Below are 16,448 nucleotides of genomic sequence, written 5' to 3'. Positions count from 1 at the left end.
GCCTCCAACAGCAGCAGGCACAGCGAGTTGTAACAAAACCTCTTGTACATGTAGGAACATGCATGTGTCCTCGTTTCCCCTTTGGTGCTGGCCCTGTGGGTGGAAATCCTCCTGCTTCAGGAAAAAAAATAAATAAAAATAAAATATGGTTTCTGACCCATTTTGACCTTGAAAAGGACCAGCGAGATCTGCGTTTTGGCAAAGGAGAGCAAGAAGGCATCGGAGCACACAAGTGGCCAGAGCTGGCCCCAGCTCTGGGAACAGCCCCGGCTGCGGCTTGGGGAGCCCCTGGAGCCCCCCTGAGACCCGCAGCTGAGCCCTGGAACAGGCACAAAGCACCAGGCTGGGACCCACGCAGAGCTGTGCCAGAGGCGCCTGGAAATGTGGATTGCTGCACTTCCCCAGATTCAGCCGTGCAGCACTGTACTTAGAGGCACTGGTACAGCCAGGGAAAGGAACACGAGAGCCTTCCTGCTCCAGATTTAGCTCTTCATTGATTTTCCAGCTGCAGGCAGCAGTCCCAGCGCTCACATCGCCCGTTAAAGACATCACAGAAACGAGAGGAAAACGAGGCAGCATTGTGATTTTGATGAAGACGACTAAAAGCCGTGCCTGGCAATTTCTGGGAGGAAAATCTGTCCCTCTTAGTGTGGGGACCAGGCTGCATTTATTGTGAACAACTCAAAGACACCAAGGGCTCCTGGCTGCTCGCACGTGCGGGTGACAGCAGCACCCCCAGCTCACCCTGGCAGCACCATGACCAGCAGGAGGGACCCGTGGTCCTCGATTTGGGCTCATCCCCACGTAGCTAAAGGTACAACCAGGTTCAAAATCCCCCCACCCGTGCCGGGTGCTGACTCAGCAGCGCACACCCTGTGTAAACGCCCGCCAGCTGCTGCCCCGGCCGCTGTTTGCTCAGGCTGCGCCGCTCTGTTTGCCTTGCGGGGATCACGATGCAGGGAGATGGCCTTTCGGCCGGCAAATGGGGCAGGGCGGCCCCAGCTGGGGGAGATCCTCCCCATTTCAGGGCTAAAACCTGCCCGAGGTGCCTCCAGCATCTCAGCTTCTGCGCTCCCCAGCCCCAGAAGCAGCAACTCATCAGCAAGACCCCGATTAAATCCTGCACGGAGCTCTAGGAGCCACAGAAAAAGGCACCCGCCACAGCGTAACCCGGCTGCCATACAGCCAGGAAAATTATTTATTATCTTTTCCTTGCAACAGAGATATAGGGAAAAAAAGCACCCACCCTCCCCAGGTGCAAACAGCAGCAGCTGCAGCTTCCACGTAGGAATCTATGTACATCACAGTGTAAAGTCCATCAGGAAAAAAAAAATCCATCCAAGTCTTAAAAAACTCCCCAAGGATGACCTAAAACCAGGAACCAGAAAAAAGTGGTTGAGAAAATAGGTTGGGCCCCTCCCTCTCGCTATAAAATATATATAATTTCTAAGGCGACATTTCACAAAACCAGAAGCGAGCTTCCTAAAGAGTCTGAGCTGACAGCCGACAGCACCGCGCGGGCACGGCTCGCATCGGCACGAGAACCTCCTCCCACCCCACGGCCTCAGTGGTCGGCATAGTCCTTGGTCTCCACGCCGGTCTCGTTGAGCACCGTGGTCCTCATGATGGCCTCGGTGACCGCGTAGGGGTCGCAGTTGGCCGCCGGCCGCCGGTCCTCGAAGTAGCCGAAGCCGTCCTGGCCCACCTGGCGCGGGATGCGGATGCTGGCGCCTCGGTTGGCCACGCCAGCGGAGAACTCAAAGATGTTGGAGGTCTCGTGGTGGCCGGTGAGCCGCCGGGAGTTGTCCCTGCCACCCCGCGGGTCATAGACGCAGATGTGGTAGTCGTGCCGCTTGCTCAGCTTCTCGATGGCCGCTTCGATGTGTCTGTGGGGGACCAGGATGGGGTCAGGTTTGGTGTGGGGACCAGCAGAGCCATGGGGAACTCTCAGGCCACCACTTATGACAACGTGCTTTTAAAATCAGATGTTCCCCTGGCTCGGCGCGTGGCCCCAACCCTCCCGCCTGCAGCCCAGGGCTCCCCCGGGGACTCACTTGAGGCCCCCGTCCCTCCGCATCTCCTCGGTGCTGTAGTTGGTGTGGCAGCCGGCCCCGTTCCAGTTGCCCGTCATCGGTTTGGGGTCCAGAGTGGCCACCACCCCGAAGTCCTCGCAGACGCGGTGCAGGATGAAGCGAGCCATCCAGAGGTGATCGCCCATCTCGATGCCTTCGCACGGCCCCACTTGAAATTCCCACTGGAAGGGGAGAGCGGATGTGTTGTGGGGGACAGGAGAGATTTGTGCCTCAGCTGTGGGGCAGCCTGTGTCCCTGTCACCCCCCATGAGAGCTGCCAGCATGGGGAATGGCTGAGCTTTACAATTCACCCATCAGGAATCAGCAATGGGATGGGGAGCATTGAGTTAGACAACAGGACAGCTTTGGCACACCAAAAAAAAAAAAAGGAATAAACTTTTCACAACTAAGGAGAGAAAATCGGAGGGCTTTTCTCAAAATGGAAGTAAATAAGTATCATGCCCTGCTCCAAGGCTGGTGCTCGAGCTGCTGGCATGTAAGATCCTCCTGCAAGCTGGGCACGGGACTAAAGATGTCCCCACGAGTCCTTCCTGGGGACAGGGTTGCGCCACCCTTGGTGACTAAGCTGGGATGACGCATCCACAGCTGCTGGCATGGCCCGGCCGGAGCGCAGGGTGCTGGGGGCAGCTGAGGAGGACCCTGAAAAGATCAGGGCAAACAGCGGGGTCGTTAAAAGCCCTGCCTCAGCCCTGCTGCTGATAAACCCCCGCTTATCAGCGGGAGAATTAAATCACCGTCAGCCAGTCTGGCCACCTGCATAAAGCAATCAGAGGCTCCCTTGTGTCAGCTCCTAAAAAACCCAAATCCCCTCCAGCCGCTGCCCGAGGCTGTGTCCCACAGGAGGTTCCCAGCACTCAGGGCAGGGCAGCAGGACACAGACACCCTCAGCTCCACTTGCTGCTCTCACAGCCTGTCCTGGCTCACGCTGACACCGTGCTGGGCACCACAGGGTGGCCCAGCCCCACTTTCCATCGCTGGGAACCCAACAGCAGAGAAGCCCCGAGGAGAAATGGGGAGCACAAGTCTGGGAGAAGCAGACTTGGATCATGGTCAGCATCCACGGGGCCGCGGGCACCTACCTGGGAGGGCATCACCTCCGCGTTGGTGCCACAGATCTTCACCCCCGCGTACAGACAAGCCTTGTAGTGGGACTCCACGATGTCCCGCCCGTACACCTTATCCGCTCCGACCCCACAGTAATAGGGGCCTGGGAAGGAAACAGAAGGCATCACACAATTAAGGCTTTGGGGAGGAACGGCAGTGTGCCCCCGCCACCCCCAGGCACTGGGACCAGAATCGGCTGCAGAGGATTTACGGGGATCAAATGGGGATCCTTGGCGCATCGGGACACCAACCCCAACGCCGGGGAGCAGTGAGTGACCATCTGTGCAACCTCGGCCTTATCTCTGCAGCTCAACAGGACTTGTAACGCCAACTGGGAGGCAGCCAGGAGATAAGGAGAGCTTGGCTGGGTCTGCCCCAGGGCACCCCACTGACCCTCTGAGCACTTCAAGCTCCGGAGATTGTTCTGCCAGCAGCTGGCATTGTTCGTGCCCAGAGCCGTCAGCTGGCTGTGGTTTCGCAGCGCTCTTCCTCATTCACACAGGTCAGAGGAAGATCTTCTCCCCGCCTAGGGGAAGGGAGATGTTGCAAACAGCTCGTCCCTGCGACGCGAAGAAGTCAGGTTGGGAAACCCCTGGCCCTCTCCCAGGAGGTGCTCAGCCTCGTGCTGCAGCACCCGGCCGGTCCCTTCACCAACAGCCGCGGGGAGATTTTTCCGGCCGAGCTCTCCAGCCCTTGACAAACAAGTCGTGCAGCCCAGAGCTGTTTGTGCAGTGGGGTCTGGCAGGAGCAGCGCTGCCGGCCGGCTCACGTGAGCCACGGGGCAGTCGGAAAAACAGCTCCGGCCCTCCTTCTCCTGGCTCCCACAAGGGGAAATGTGCCCGAGTGTTGGGATGGGATGGGATGGGATGGGACGGGACGGGATGGGATGGGATGCTCCGTGTAGGACAGCATCCCCCGGTGAGCATTCGGGCTGGGGTTTGCAGGAAGGCGCTTACCCTGCGGGCCGGGGAAGCCGTTGTCGGGCCAGCCGTAGGGGTGGCCGTTGATGCCCAGCAGCGTGTACTCCTGCTCCATCCCGAACCAGGGGTGGCTGTCCTTCACCAGGTCCATGACTTTCTTGCAGGTGTGCCTCAGGTTGGTCTCTGTGGGCAGGGAGGTCCCGGTCAGACCCACGCCGTGGGCACGCACCCACCACGTTCAGCTCCATCCCACTCAAGCCTCAGCCACCTCCCAGAGCATTTCCCACAGAAGTCCCAGGGAAAGCGGTGAACGAATCCCCTTTCCTGCAGGGCCTCCTGCTCACCAGGTTCCTCCTTGCAGAGCCACTGCATGCCCACAGCATCAGGCCACAGGCCCAGGAGGTTTCATTAAACTGCCCCCAAAACCACTGCCTCCACTGCATGAGCATCCTTCTCCTGCACACATCCTCCTCCCCAGCCCTGTCCCCGGGCACCCGGCACATCTGGGAGCAGGGACTGACCACCTCCCACCGCTTCTCTGCTGCCATCCCCAGTTTAACCCTCATCTCCTTCCAGCTCCGTGGTTTTGGGAGCAGCTGGGCTGGCTCAGGAGCAGGACACTGTGCCATCCGAGGTCCTTAATGACAACGCAGCCCCGCTCCAGGAGCTGGAGGGCTGGGAGCTGCCCGGCTCCAGCAGCCGGGGCTGGCTTTAAGCCTTGCTCTGGCAGAGGCAGTGCTGCCGGGAAGGGATCTCAACCCAAACCCTTCCCCCCAGGCATCCCCTCCTCCATCCTGGGCTTTATCAGATGGACAGACAGACACCGGGACTGCAGACTTCTGCCCTTGGCGATAAGCCCTTGCAGAGGCCCGGAGCCACGCCAGCACTTTCACATTCCTTTCCTGCAGCCATCCACAAGGCAGCCACCAAGCCGAAGCATTACTGGGAGCTGCTATTCCCCTCCCCGAGCGCTTTGAACACCGCTTCTCACCTACAGTTTCCCCTTATTTACAAGCCAGAGCACTGATGCTTTGCACGGCCCCGCAGGGCTGGGCGCGCTCAGGATCAAACCCTGGGCCACCCCGTGCCACCTTTCCGCACGGGAGCGGGACGGCAGCCGCCTCTCGCTGCGCTGCTCCTCGCCCTTCACAGCAGCTGCTGCAACAGGTCCCTGCACGCACCCGCCTCTGCCAGTCCTTGCATTTCAGAGCCTCCGGCCAAGAGCTCAGCGCAGCTTGGCGAGGAGCAGCATCAGCGCCAGCGGTCTCCTCAAACACAGGCACCCCGAGTTATAGCGGGGTGGCTGGGATTAGTTGTTATTAACGACACCGGTGCTCACCTGCAGGTTTCCTGTTGTACTTGAGCACTTCGCACAGCACCAGCTTGTTGGGGTCCAGGCAAAAAGGGTCCCTGAACATGCAGACAGGCACCAGGAACATGTCGCTGTTGGAGCCCTCTGCCTGTGCCGTGCTGGAGCCATCAAAATTCCACTCGGGGACATCTGTGGGGTGGGAGAGGGACAAAGGGAAGAGCGGGGTTGGGAGGAGGCATCTCATGTATGGATTGTGCAGGGTGCTGCTGGCTTAGACCCTGCATGGAGCACACAAGAGGGCACCAAGCGCCGTGGCATGACGGCCACTGAGGTTTTCCTGCACAACCCTGAGCACTGGTGCATTCACCCACCCTGGTGCCCTCCAACAGGGCAGGATCAGCCCCGGAGCTTTTCCTCCCCACCGGCCACCTTCTGCCAACGCCTGGCACGCAGCGCGCTGGATGCCAGCCCAGCTCCACGCCTGTTTGCCCGGTGGCCAGGGGCGAGGATCTCACGTTCCCCTTCCCACCCAGGGCTGACGACAGATGCGAGATTAGGCAAACGGCAGCCTCGCAGCCGGATATTTGCACTGCCACTTTGTACAACCCCGTGAGACAGCTGCAGCGGGCATCAGCGGTGCCACGCAACCGAGGAGGGCGAGCACCGACTCCCACCGCCCGAAGCGCCCCAAAACTTGATCCCGGCGATGCTCGGCGCCATCAGGAGGGACCGCTGGTGGCGGCGTTACCTTCGATGCTCTTGGGCTCCTTGTCGAGGGTCCTGCTCTTGCAGCGCACCCCCTCGCCGCTGCCGTCGATCCAGACGTAGGTGACCTGCACCTGCCCGCCCTGGGGCAGCCGCATGTACTGCTCCCGCACCAGCTTGTTCAGCCTGGAGCTGTGCGACACCGACATGGCGACAGCCCTGCGGGACAGGAGCGCACCGTCACCCCTCTGCCCCCTTCCCCACTGTGCCCCCTGCCCCCCTTTTCCCCCCTCTACCCCCTTTGCCCCCTTCCCTGCTCTTACTTTCCAGCCAGCCCCTCTGCCAAAGCGCCCCCCCCCCCGCCGTCTGCCACCCCCAGCCGGGCCCCCCGGTCCCCTCTGTCCCTGTCCCCGTCCCCCCCCCACGGGACTCGACCCCGTGGCCCCGCCGCTCACCGGCCCCGCCGCTGCCCCCGGCCGCGCCCGCTGCGCTTTATAGGCGGGGGGGCGGCGCGGGGGCGGCTCCGCCCGGGGGGGGGGCGGCACCGAACGGGGACACGGCCCCGGTCGAGGGGGCGGGCAGGGCCCTGGGGTGCTGGGGGGGGCCGGGCAGGATGGGTAGGGGGTGCTCGGGGGGGTGGGGGGTGCACGGGAGGGTGCTCGGGGGTATGGGGGATGCGGGGGATGCTCGGGGGGCGGTGGGCACCGAGGGCAGCTCGGTGCGGGAGCGCTGGGTGAGAAGCTGTGGGGCACAGAAGGGTCCAGGGAGCACCGTGTCCAGCCCCCGGTTCTGCTCAGCATCACCCCAAAGCAGCCCCTGTGTCGTGGAGCTTTGTCCAAACGCTCCTGGAGCTCCAACAGCTCAGTGCCCACGTCCCTGGGGTGCCTGTCCCAGCCCCCGACCACCTCTGGGTGCAGAGCCTCTCCCTAATCCCCACCCTGCCCCTGCCCTGTCCCAGCTCCATGCTGTCCCCTCGGGTCCTGTCGCTGTCCCCAGGGAGCAGAGCTCAGCGCCTGCCCCTCCGCTCCTCACCCATCTTCCCCTCCAGACTCCTCACCATCTCCCTAGCATTCCCTTGGATGCTCTCTGACAGCTCTATGTCCTTAAAAACAACGAGTCCTGTTTATTCAGACTCTTATCTGCCACCTCCCTCCTGGTGGTTTGTTTCTATAGGGTCACCCCGATGGCATTTTGCCCCCCAGCCCCGCTCCAGGGATGCTACAGGGGTCCTGGTGAGTGCCACGCTCCTCCCCAGCACCCCCAGGACCATGCCCCCCAGGAATCCTGTCCTGCCCCTTGCATGGACAAACTGTTGTGCTAAAACACAATATTTTACATTATCAAGCACCAGAGGGTCATTAAGGACCTTCAGAAGCAAAACCCACCCGCACGCAGCAGTGGTTCTGCTCCGACTCGCCGTCAGCTGCAAGAACCCAGCAAACAGGTGAGAGCTGGAGCCGCCTGCTTCAATACAGCGGCGATTTCCAGCTATCAAGCTGAAACCAAATCTCAATTAGATTAATTAAACAGGCCGCTGCCTTTTTACTTTGCCGAAGATACCGGCGTTGCAGGGCTCCCAGTTGTCCCAGCAGGCAGAACAAACCGGCCCCAGTGCACCAACGGCACGAGCGCAGCGCAAACAGCCAGCGCTGGCAGCTCACGGGCGTTATCTCAAATCCCCTGAGAGTGTTTTTTGGGGGGAGGAGGGAGAGGATTTCCAATAAAACCCAAAGGTCCCAGCTGCCAGAGCTGCAGGAGAGCACCACAACTCCCCACTCTCCCTTGTTTTTCTATTTTAAAAGAGGAGAAAATGCTTTAAAACATGCCCGGGCTCCAAAGCAGCGCGGGGCTTTGCTACCTCAGGCAGACTCATGCTTTCGGCTGTCTGACTCACCCCCAGGAATGTTTTTGTGCAAAACAGTGAAACATCTCCATGCCACCAGGGCAGCTAAAAAGCCCTCTTGCAGCAAACCCTCCCCTGCGCCTCCTGGCCGGGCACCCACCCGCAGCTCTGGTTTTCTTCTGGAGGTGTTTTGCTCCCGCAGGCAGATAAACAACCGGGAAGACACACGAAAGCATCTGCGATTGCACAAGCACCAGGAAATGAGATCGACAGGCAGAGAGGCAAAACCTAATTAGCAATTTTGGTCCCCAGGTTGTGACATCAGTGGCACCTGGACGTCACCCGCCCTGCCATCCGCGGGTGCTGCCCCGAGGGAAGGAGGTCAGCACCCAGGGATGTGCCCGAGGTTACCTGAAGTGGCGGTGGTGGAGGGTACAGGGCTCCCTGGTGTCACCCTCCGTGCCGGCTGTCACGCAGGGACTTTGTGCAGGAGCCCCTCAAAGCATGCAGCTCCGAACCAGCCACCTCCCTCAGCGGGGTGCTTTGGGGACACATCCATAAATCTGGCTGCGAAGCCCAAACGTTTCCTCGTTCCTGGCTGGAAATTGTCACGAACAGGGCGGCAGCCCAGGAGGAAGCATGTGCCTGGGTGTGCAGCCCAGGCGGGGTCCTGGAGGTGTTCCCGAGGTGGCTGCGTGGCCGTGGGTGTGCTGGCTGTGTCACTGTCCCCCTGCCCACACTGGGCTGCACCGAGGCTCCCACGGGGGATGCAAGGGGCTGGTGCTGCACTTCCATGGCTGAGGGCAAGGAGGGAGAACCCACAGCCCCCATCCCAGGAAAACAACACAAACCTGGCCCCGAGAGCAGCCAGCACTGAGCCCCTCGCGAGTTGCATTGGTCTAACATGGTGCTGATGCTTTCACATGAGCTGTGCAGTGCCAGGGTTCAGCCAAGACCCACGAGTCCTCACTTTATGCCCAACAAAAGCTCTGGTTTTCCTCCTGAAAGTGCCCAGAAACACTCCAAAATTGTGTACACGGCAGGCTCAAAAATACAGAGAAACAAAACAAAACGCCAACTGCACTAATGTCCAGTAGTAACTGCATGGTTCAGGGAGGAAAACTCATTTTTGGACAGCTGGAAGTGCCGAGCACCAAAATAGTTGCAGGGGGAAGACAGAACAAACACCGGTAATCCCTTCCCTGGTCAAAGCCCAGCCCGGCAGGGCAAACAGGGCGCGTCTATGGCTTGGGGCAGCAGGGACGGCTCCAGCCTGCGAGTGCAGGGTCCCATGCCTGCCCCAAACACCGCCAGCGGGGCAGCTCACCAAATATTTGATGGATACCACAGCGTTGTTTAGCCACAAAAGCCTGCTAGGGATTTTAGCAAGGCATTCCTGCCATACAGTGCTAACACCTGCTTATTGGCATTTTGCTGTCCACCTTGGGATCAAGTCTTATCTCACCATGGTCTAATTCCAGCCCTTTCCATAGCAGAAACTGGGCTGTACGCTAATAGCAATGAGCACAATTCCGACCTGGATCCCTGAGCCTCTTGAACCACCTTTTACCCTCCAGCCGATGAGCTCTGGGCTCCTTGCAAACAGCGGGCTCCTGCCCGCCCGCGCCGCGACAGGCACAGCAAACAGCAGCCACCACCAGGCACCGGGGCGAGGGATGCATGAGCCACCCAAGGTCAGTGTGCCGGAGGGATTCAGGCAGGAGCAGGGATGTCCTTGTGTCTGTGAACGGTCACACATTAAATCTCCAGCGGGCTTTGCAGAAGGCTATTTGGGGAGGGTTTTCTCCAGCCGGAGGACTGCAGGAGGAGCAGATCCCCAGTACGGAGGAGCCATCACCTCCCTTGCGGTGGCTGGGAAGCTCAGAGGTGAGCACAGGCTTGGCAGGGGTCTCCCGTGGCTCCATGCTGAGCCCCCTGCCCAGCACCTGGATCAAGCTGCAGCCAGCGACCCCTGGGGAGCTCTGGCCAAGGCTGAAACTCCTCCAGGTTTTATCTCCCTGACTTTGAGGCTTTATCAGCCCGAACATTTCCCAGCCTTGCCAAGATACACCAAAGATATTATTAAAGTCTTTGCTTTATTAACAGTAGAAGCCTTAGCAAATTTTCCAGGTTGAAAACCTTCAGGAACACAACACGCTCTACCAAGAATGGTTTAAACAGATACAAGCTGGGGTGACTTTGGGCAAAGGACCCGTCGCTGCCCACATCTTCCCCAGCCACAAGCAGCAGGACGGGCACCTGGGGCTGGGGGTGCTGCAGCCTTGGGCAGTGGTCAGCCCCCCCAGCGCCCAGACATGCCACAAAGCAGAGCTAGCAGGATGGAGAATTGGGTTTTTATTCAAAATTACCCTCCAGGAATCAGGGTGCTGCTCTGAAATGAGGGGTTTGCCCTGGGTGCTGCTCATGGATGACACCTCCGAAGCATCGCCTACAGCCCCAGGTGGGAGCGCTCCCTCTGCCCGCTCCAGGTTTGGCCACTCCAAACAGCACGTGCTGCTCTGTCCCTGCCCAAACTGTTTGACGGGGAGATTAGAGGGAAGGCAAAGAGCAGGGTCGGTGTGGGGGAGCCCGGCACAAACACCATAAAGGGATTAGAGGGCAGGGGGCTGGGGGCGTGCAGGGATTTTCCTGCGCAGCACTCAGGAAGGGGTGGATATCTGCAGGTAAGGGGACAGGAGGGGGGTGCTGCGGGATGCTGGAGGGGGGTGTGCGCTCCCCAGCAGGTTTGCAATAACTTCCTGGGGCTGCTGCTGGGACGTGGCAGGATGCAGGCAGGGTGGGCCAGGTCAGCCCTGAAGGGTTTAGCAGGGGTGAGCCCACTCAGGTGCTGGAGGTGGTGCTAGGGACACGGCAGATCTGGCCGTGCCGTGGAGCTCACCCTGTTTGTGTGCCTGTGCCATGGCACCAGGCATGAGCATCGCTGGGCGATGTCTCCTCGGGGTGGTGAAGCAGCATTTCTGCCTCCGACACACGCTCACTTTTACACTTTTCCTACAAAACATCTGAAGTGACAGTTTGCATTCACAGTTAGAACACATTTAAGCAACACAAATCTCGTTATGCCTGGATGTTTGCACCCAAACCACTTTCTCTTCATTCAAGCAGCAGTTACACCTTTTCCTATACACAAATGCACACACACATGCAAAGATAACTCACAGGTAATTGCCTCACCATAGCACACCTGGGCAACCCGCAGTCCCAACTCAAATGGCACTTCAGTGGCCACCAGCCCTATTCTGGTAGCCCAGCTCCCAGCCTGGGCTCTCCCTGGGTCCATGAGCCTCCTGCTCAGGCTCACCCCAACTCACTCCCACCACGATGGAAACTGAGACACCCCAAATTGGGATTTTCCCACTTTTCCTCTCATCAAGCCTTGTCTGAACCAAGCAAAGATGATTTCAACCAGGTCCATGCTGTCCTCCAAGCTCCAAGTGCAGACAAGGGGTAATTTTGGCACTGGATGAGCCTCTCCACCTCCAGGTACGTGCTTTCTCTGGCACCAGCTGGATGCCAGCACAGCCGAGCCGTGTCCCTTCCCTGCGCATTATCCGGGCTGGCTGGGGCAGCTCCGTGCCCAGCAGGTTTTGGAGGATGCCCTCCAACCACAGGTGGTCAGGAGATAACGCCTTGCAACACTGCCCGATTGTGATGAGCCAGAGATTTGCTCAAGATCGCAGCAAAACCCAGCTGCAGAGGCAGCGATTCATCACCAGCCTCACGTGAGTGAGTCAGCCTCAGTGAGGGCCCCGGCTCCCACTCCTCACGCTGGGGGTGGTTTGCAGGAAGCTTCTGTGGATGGTTTTGGGGCTTATTCCCAGCTTTAGGGACACACGGGCACTTGTTTCAGTAAGGTTGCTCCCAACAGGACGCAGAGCTTTTATTTTTATTATTATTTTTAAACCATCGGCATTCGTTTTTAGCAAAACCAAACCTCAAGACTCACCAAAACCCCCATAAGAGCAAAGTGCTGTGAGCAGAGCTGCCAAACAAGCACATTAACCCTCTCCATACCACACACAAGTTATGCTCAACAGCAAGCGACGCACCCGAGCAGAAGGGTGAGCAGCCACCGCAGCCTCCTCGCCCAGCTGCCTTCCCAGCCCGTATCCTGTTTGGCAACCCAAATTTACAGCCTCACACAGATGCAAACCTTTTTCACTTCCCTTGCCGCTTGTGCCGAGCCTTTGCTGATGTCAGCCCCTGCACTCACAGCAGCGTGACTTGGCTTGCCAGGGCCGGGGGGGGGACTTCAAGATTAAACAGGAGCAGGCATTTCGGTGCTGTTTTTGGTGGCGGCGGTGTTGACCCCCAAATGGTGCTTTTCTCTGCAGAAGTAACGTTATCTCTTTTATCTCATGATTTCAGGAGCTGGATTTTTTTTTTCCTTAAAGTTAATTAAGCGCTTTAAAGGTGATTCTTGCAGCTTGTAGGATTTGGCCTTCAATACACAGAACCTTGAGTAGGTGCCCCGTAGTGTTCTGAGGCCATTAGTGCAGCAGGGGAGAAATTTCTTTGGCAAAAGCTTTGTTTTGTTTCTCCTTACCACTAAAGGCCACCTCACTGCAGTCCTTTGCATAAACACGTTGATTTTGGCAAAAGTTGGCTTTGAATTAGCCTGGAGCAAAGCAGCCTGGTGTGCATGAGTGCTTTGGGCTTGTGGGCGTTGAACCTGCCCAGGCTGCAGCTCGCTTCTTGTGGGGTGCCCGCCCTGCCCAATTTAAAACAAACATGCCAGCCCTACAGACTCCCTTGTTCTGGGGGAAAAGGCTCACCAAGAACTTCATTTTGGCCTGGTTCAACCCATTTTGCAAGCAGTTGCAAAAAAGAAAAGAATTTCTGTTGTTCCCTAGCAAAGCGTCTCCATCCACACTGGCTTTATTCCCACCAGGAGATGCCAACGGTGCAAGTTTGCTTTGCTGCAATAGCAGCGCCTGGCCCGGAGCTTCCTGCCCCCTTGGGTGCCCATCCTATGCCTTCAGCCCAAACCTGATCACTCTTGAGCCCAAAGCAGAGCTTATTCCATCACCCAAGCCTTGGGAGCATCGCCCAACATCACCCCAGGGCACGCTGGTGATGCAGCCATCAGTTGCTGCCTGCCCCTCGGGACTTCTGCTGCTGGAGCACACGACACAAGTTACGGTGCCCGTGCACGTACCCTAACCTGGGTGATTAGCAGCACCTTGCATTTCCAGCTGCACGGGGGCAGAGCAGGCAGCATTGCTGCTCCCTCTCCTCATGTGGTGCCTGCAAGGCCATTGCATTGCCTCCTGCCCGGCCATAGCGGGGCTCTGCAGTGAATCACTCCTCGATTCCACCTCCAGCTGCTGGCTCAGTAATTGCTCCTGGCTCACGAGCACCAAAGACAAACGGTCCGGGACCGGCCAGGCTCCGTAACGGGCTGCGTGCCTCCGAGCCTAATTACCAGTGTCACTTTGTGCTGTGCATGCATTCAAGCTGCTGCTGAAATAGGTGCTGCCTTCTCGTGCTGGGTCTAAAGCTACAGGGCCACAAGGCGTCAGGGTAAGTCACCAAGAAACTTCAAACCCTCCAGGTCCTTCTCTGCCCCTTGCAGCCTGACCCCACCACTGCTCCCTGCACCCTCTGCTTATGACCCCATGGAGCAGCCCCTGGGGAGCTCAGCCATGCTGCTGCACCAGGAGCTCTTCCCACATCCTCCCTGCCCCAAAATCTGTGGGCATCCTGAGTTATCTTCAAGGGCTTTGGCCTCATCCTGCCTCAAACACATCCATCCCCCTTCCAGCTCACCTGCCGTCTCTGCATCATCTGTGAAGGAGCAGAACAGGGCAGGACACCAGGGGTACCACCAGCTGAGCCCCTACCAGCACCCCCACAACCCTCCCCACATCACCACCTCTACACAAAGCCAAACTAATGCCACATGCAGCCCTTACCAAGCTGAGCTCAGGGCTGGCACCATGACAGCTGAGTCCTGCAGCCCTTCATAGCCCCAGGCACCATCAGGATCCCTGGTCCCTCTCCCCAGCTTTGTGCCCTGGGGCAGCACCTCCCACCCCCAGCTGTGGGACATGATCACCCTCATCCCACACCTGCTCCAGCTGCCTGAGGTTTGCTGCAGCTCTCAGGAATGGGGAATGTCTAGGAAGGGTGCTGGGTGACTGGGACGTGATGATCTGGGGGGCTAAAACAGAACGTTGGGACTTCTGGAAGCTTCACGGTTGATTCTGCAACTGGCATGGTCATCTCTGGAAGGAACAAAGGATGGGTGGATGGGTTGAGCTCTGGATGGATGGAAGGAAGGAAGGAATGAAGGATAGATGGGTCTGTGTGTGGGGGTTTGTAGCCCCAAACTCAAGCTTTATGCCTTGTTGCTGGGGTGTTCCCACATCCTTTTTTCCTCCTCCTGTGTAAACCCTGGGAATTCAGCTCTTTGCTTCAACCCACCCCCTCCCAGCTGTCCACCCCCAGGACAGGTGATGACCCTCAGCAGTGAGAGAAGCCGAGGCACAGCACACCAGGGCCTCACAGCCGGCTGGAGGAGGAGCATGGTTCTTTGTTATTTTCTCCTTGAAAATAGGAGCATGCCTCCAGGCTTGCACACCGATATTCTCCTTCCTCTGCTTTCCTTTCCTGCTGCCCTGAGCTGTATTTTCTCAGCTGTGTGGGTGCAGGAGCAGGGATGAGACTGCACTGATGAGGGATGCCCTTGCCTGATCCTCAGTGCAGGCAAGCAATCACGCACCTGCCCCACAACCCAGCCTTCCCCATGCTGATGCTCAGAGGAGACATCCCTTCTGTTCCAGGGACCTGTGGGCACCGACGGTGGCACTGATAGTTTTGACTAATCCTTTTTAGCTGGACTGGGTTTGGAAAGGCTTCGCGATGAGGAGAAAATAAACGTTGTCTTCTTCCAGGTGCCACCGGCGAGCATGCCTTTCCCAGCAGGTGTGGATCTGGGTGGGTTTTGGCTTAGTTCTGGTGGGGTCTCCCCAGCCTGGTGGACACCACGAGCCAGCTCGGCGTGTGGCCGGGCAGCGGGACAGGATTCAGTGAATGGCTTTTGTTAACCAGAAATGGTGCCAGGGACATCTAAAGGCCACTCTCCACACAAATCCCTCTTGTAAACATTTCTTCCACATAAGCACCCTTTGGCGATCAGCCCCAAAGTGCTCAGAGCCCTCTCACCAGGACCACAGCTTTGGGCCCAGCTTTGTTTGTGTTGGAAGCTGCAGAAGGCACTGCAAAGCTCCCTGTTTGCAGGGCTCAAGGGACACACAGCATTTAAGTCTCTTGCCCCTGGCTCCATGCAATCACCCCCAATGCCCAGTCTGCAGATTTTCCACTTTCTGTTTTTTGTTCGGAAATAAACTTGAAAAAGCACCTCATTCCTTCCTGGAACGCCCCAAATTAGCAATGAGAGCACAGGCCGCAGCCCCTGCAACTGTTCTAAAGCTGATTTAGTGATCTGCAGCTCCAGCTCTTGGTTTCTGAGCTGCTGGAAGAGGAAGCAAGCTTTCACAACAGCACCAAGCCAAGACAGCATCCAGTAAATGTCGTGGCAGGGATGAGCTGGGCTTTGGCATGGTGTGTTCATCCAGGCTGTGGTTGTGCGTTATCATCTCACAAACAGGAAGCCTGCTTGCAAGTCACCAACTAAAAATGTGGGGAAGCGGCCATGGGCGCTGCTGGGTGAGCAGGTTCTGGCAGCGCTGGTTGCCCACACACCAGCTCGGAGCTGCTGGGCTCCTAACGCAATGCAGGCAGCGTGTCCCAGCCCTGCATGGCAGGCGAGGCCAAGGGCTTTCCCCAGCCCACGTCAGCAGTGTCCTTCCTCCCACTGTGCCTGCTGGGATGGCACAGGAGGGCTCCCACGTCACGGGAACACCTCACCGTGGCTCGTCGTGGGCCGTTTAACGTGCTGATGAGCTGGTATCACCCCGGGGAAAGGAGGGGTTGATGGAAAACTGGGGAGTCTGCGGAATGAAGTGTTTGCACCTAAGTGACTGCCTTCTGCTGAAAACATCAATGTTTGGCTCCCCAGGGCAGAGCCCGTCTGTAGCAACCCCGCTCCCATGCACACAACTTGCTGCTGCAGCGCCACGCGTTGCAAACCTCAGTGCAGTGTGCCATACAACACAGCATACAAGGTGAAACCACGCAATCAAACTGCAATGCAAACCTCAGCACCATGCTGAGCACCATGCTTTGCAAAGACTGACACATGGTTTGGGTTTGGTGTCAGCTGGGAAGAAACCACTGGTTTAATCCAGAGGTTAAACCCAGCTGCACCATGGAAAAGCACCATCCACCCATGCTCCAAGACATTTCTGTGGTTTTTAGTGCTTTAGCAAGCTCCTCACCCACTTTGCAGTGCTGCTCAATGAGCTTAAATACAAAAATATAAATTAAAAGCTGGTGGATCTACATGGGACCAGGATCTCCATGCCTCCAGATTGTACAGAGGGACT

At 58.1% G+C, this 16,448-nt stretch overlaps 1 protein-coding gene across 2 annotated transcripts; it reads right to left on the bottom strand.

Annotated features, from left to right (window-relative positions):
• Positions 1 to 1,161: 1,161 nt before the first annotated feature.
• Positions 1,162 to 13,968, bottom strand: LOC101794703 (glutamine synthetase). Of its 2 annotated transcripts, none has more exons than XM_072025302.1 (7): positions 13,914 to 13,968; positions 6,178 to 6,353; positions 5,457 to 5,618; positions 4,154 to 4,300; positions 3,173 to 3,300; positions 2,055 to 2,254; positions 1,162 to 1,886 (listed from the first exon to the last, which is right to left on the bottom strand). In XM_072025302.1, the coding sequence occupies exons 1-7, from the start codon at positions 13,937 to 13,939 to the stop codon at positions 1,565 to 1,567; spliced, it is 1,161 nt and encodes a 386-aa protein (XP_071881403.1). In that variant the 5' UTR covers positions 13,940 to 13,968; the 3' UTR covers positions 1,162 to 1,564. The 2 variants fall into 2 exon arrangements, with proteins under 2 accessions (XP_071881403.1, XP_027326686.3); XM_027470885.3 differs by lacking the exon at positions 13,914 to 13,968 and adding an exon at positions 6,590 to 6,647.
• Between the last annotated feature and the right edge of the window lie 2,480 nt (positions 13,969 to 16,448).

This window comes from Anas platyrhynchos, chromosome 18 (assembly GCF_047663525.1).
Source record: "Anas platyrhynchos isolate ZD024472 breed Pekin duck chromosome 18, IASCAAS_PekinDuck_T2T, whole genome shotgun sequence".
Classification (NCBI taxonomy): Eukaryota; Metazoa; Chordata; class Aves; order Anseriformes; family Anatidae; genus Anas; species Anas platyrhynchos.
The sequence above is the reverse complement of the archived record's forward strand: the minus strand, read 5'-3'. Positions and strand labels throughout refer to the sequence as shown.

What these genes read in the sequence shown, in the direction of transcription:
- LOC101794703 (XM_072025302.1), bottom strand. Translation starts at nt 13,939, where the DNA reads ATGGTGCCAGCCCTGAGCTCAGCTTG. An exon ending in CCAGCCCTGAGCTCAGCTTG is followed by an intron (nt 6,354 to 13,913) that starts GTAAGGGCTGCA and finishes CCTGTCCCGCAG; the next exon opens with GGCTGTCGCCATGTCGGTGT. An exon ending in CGGAGGGACGGGGGCCTCAA is followed by an intron (nt 1,887 to 2,054) that starts GTGAGTCCCCGG and finishes GGTCCCCCACAG; the next exon opens with ACACATCGAAGCGGCCATCG.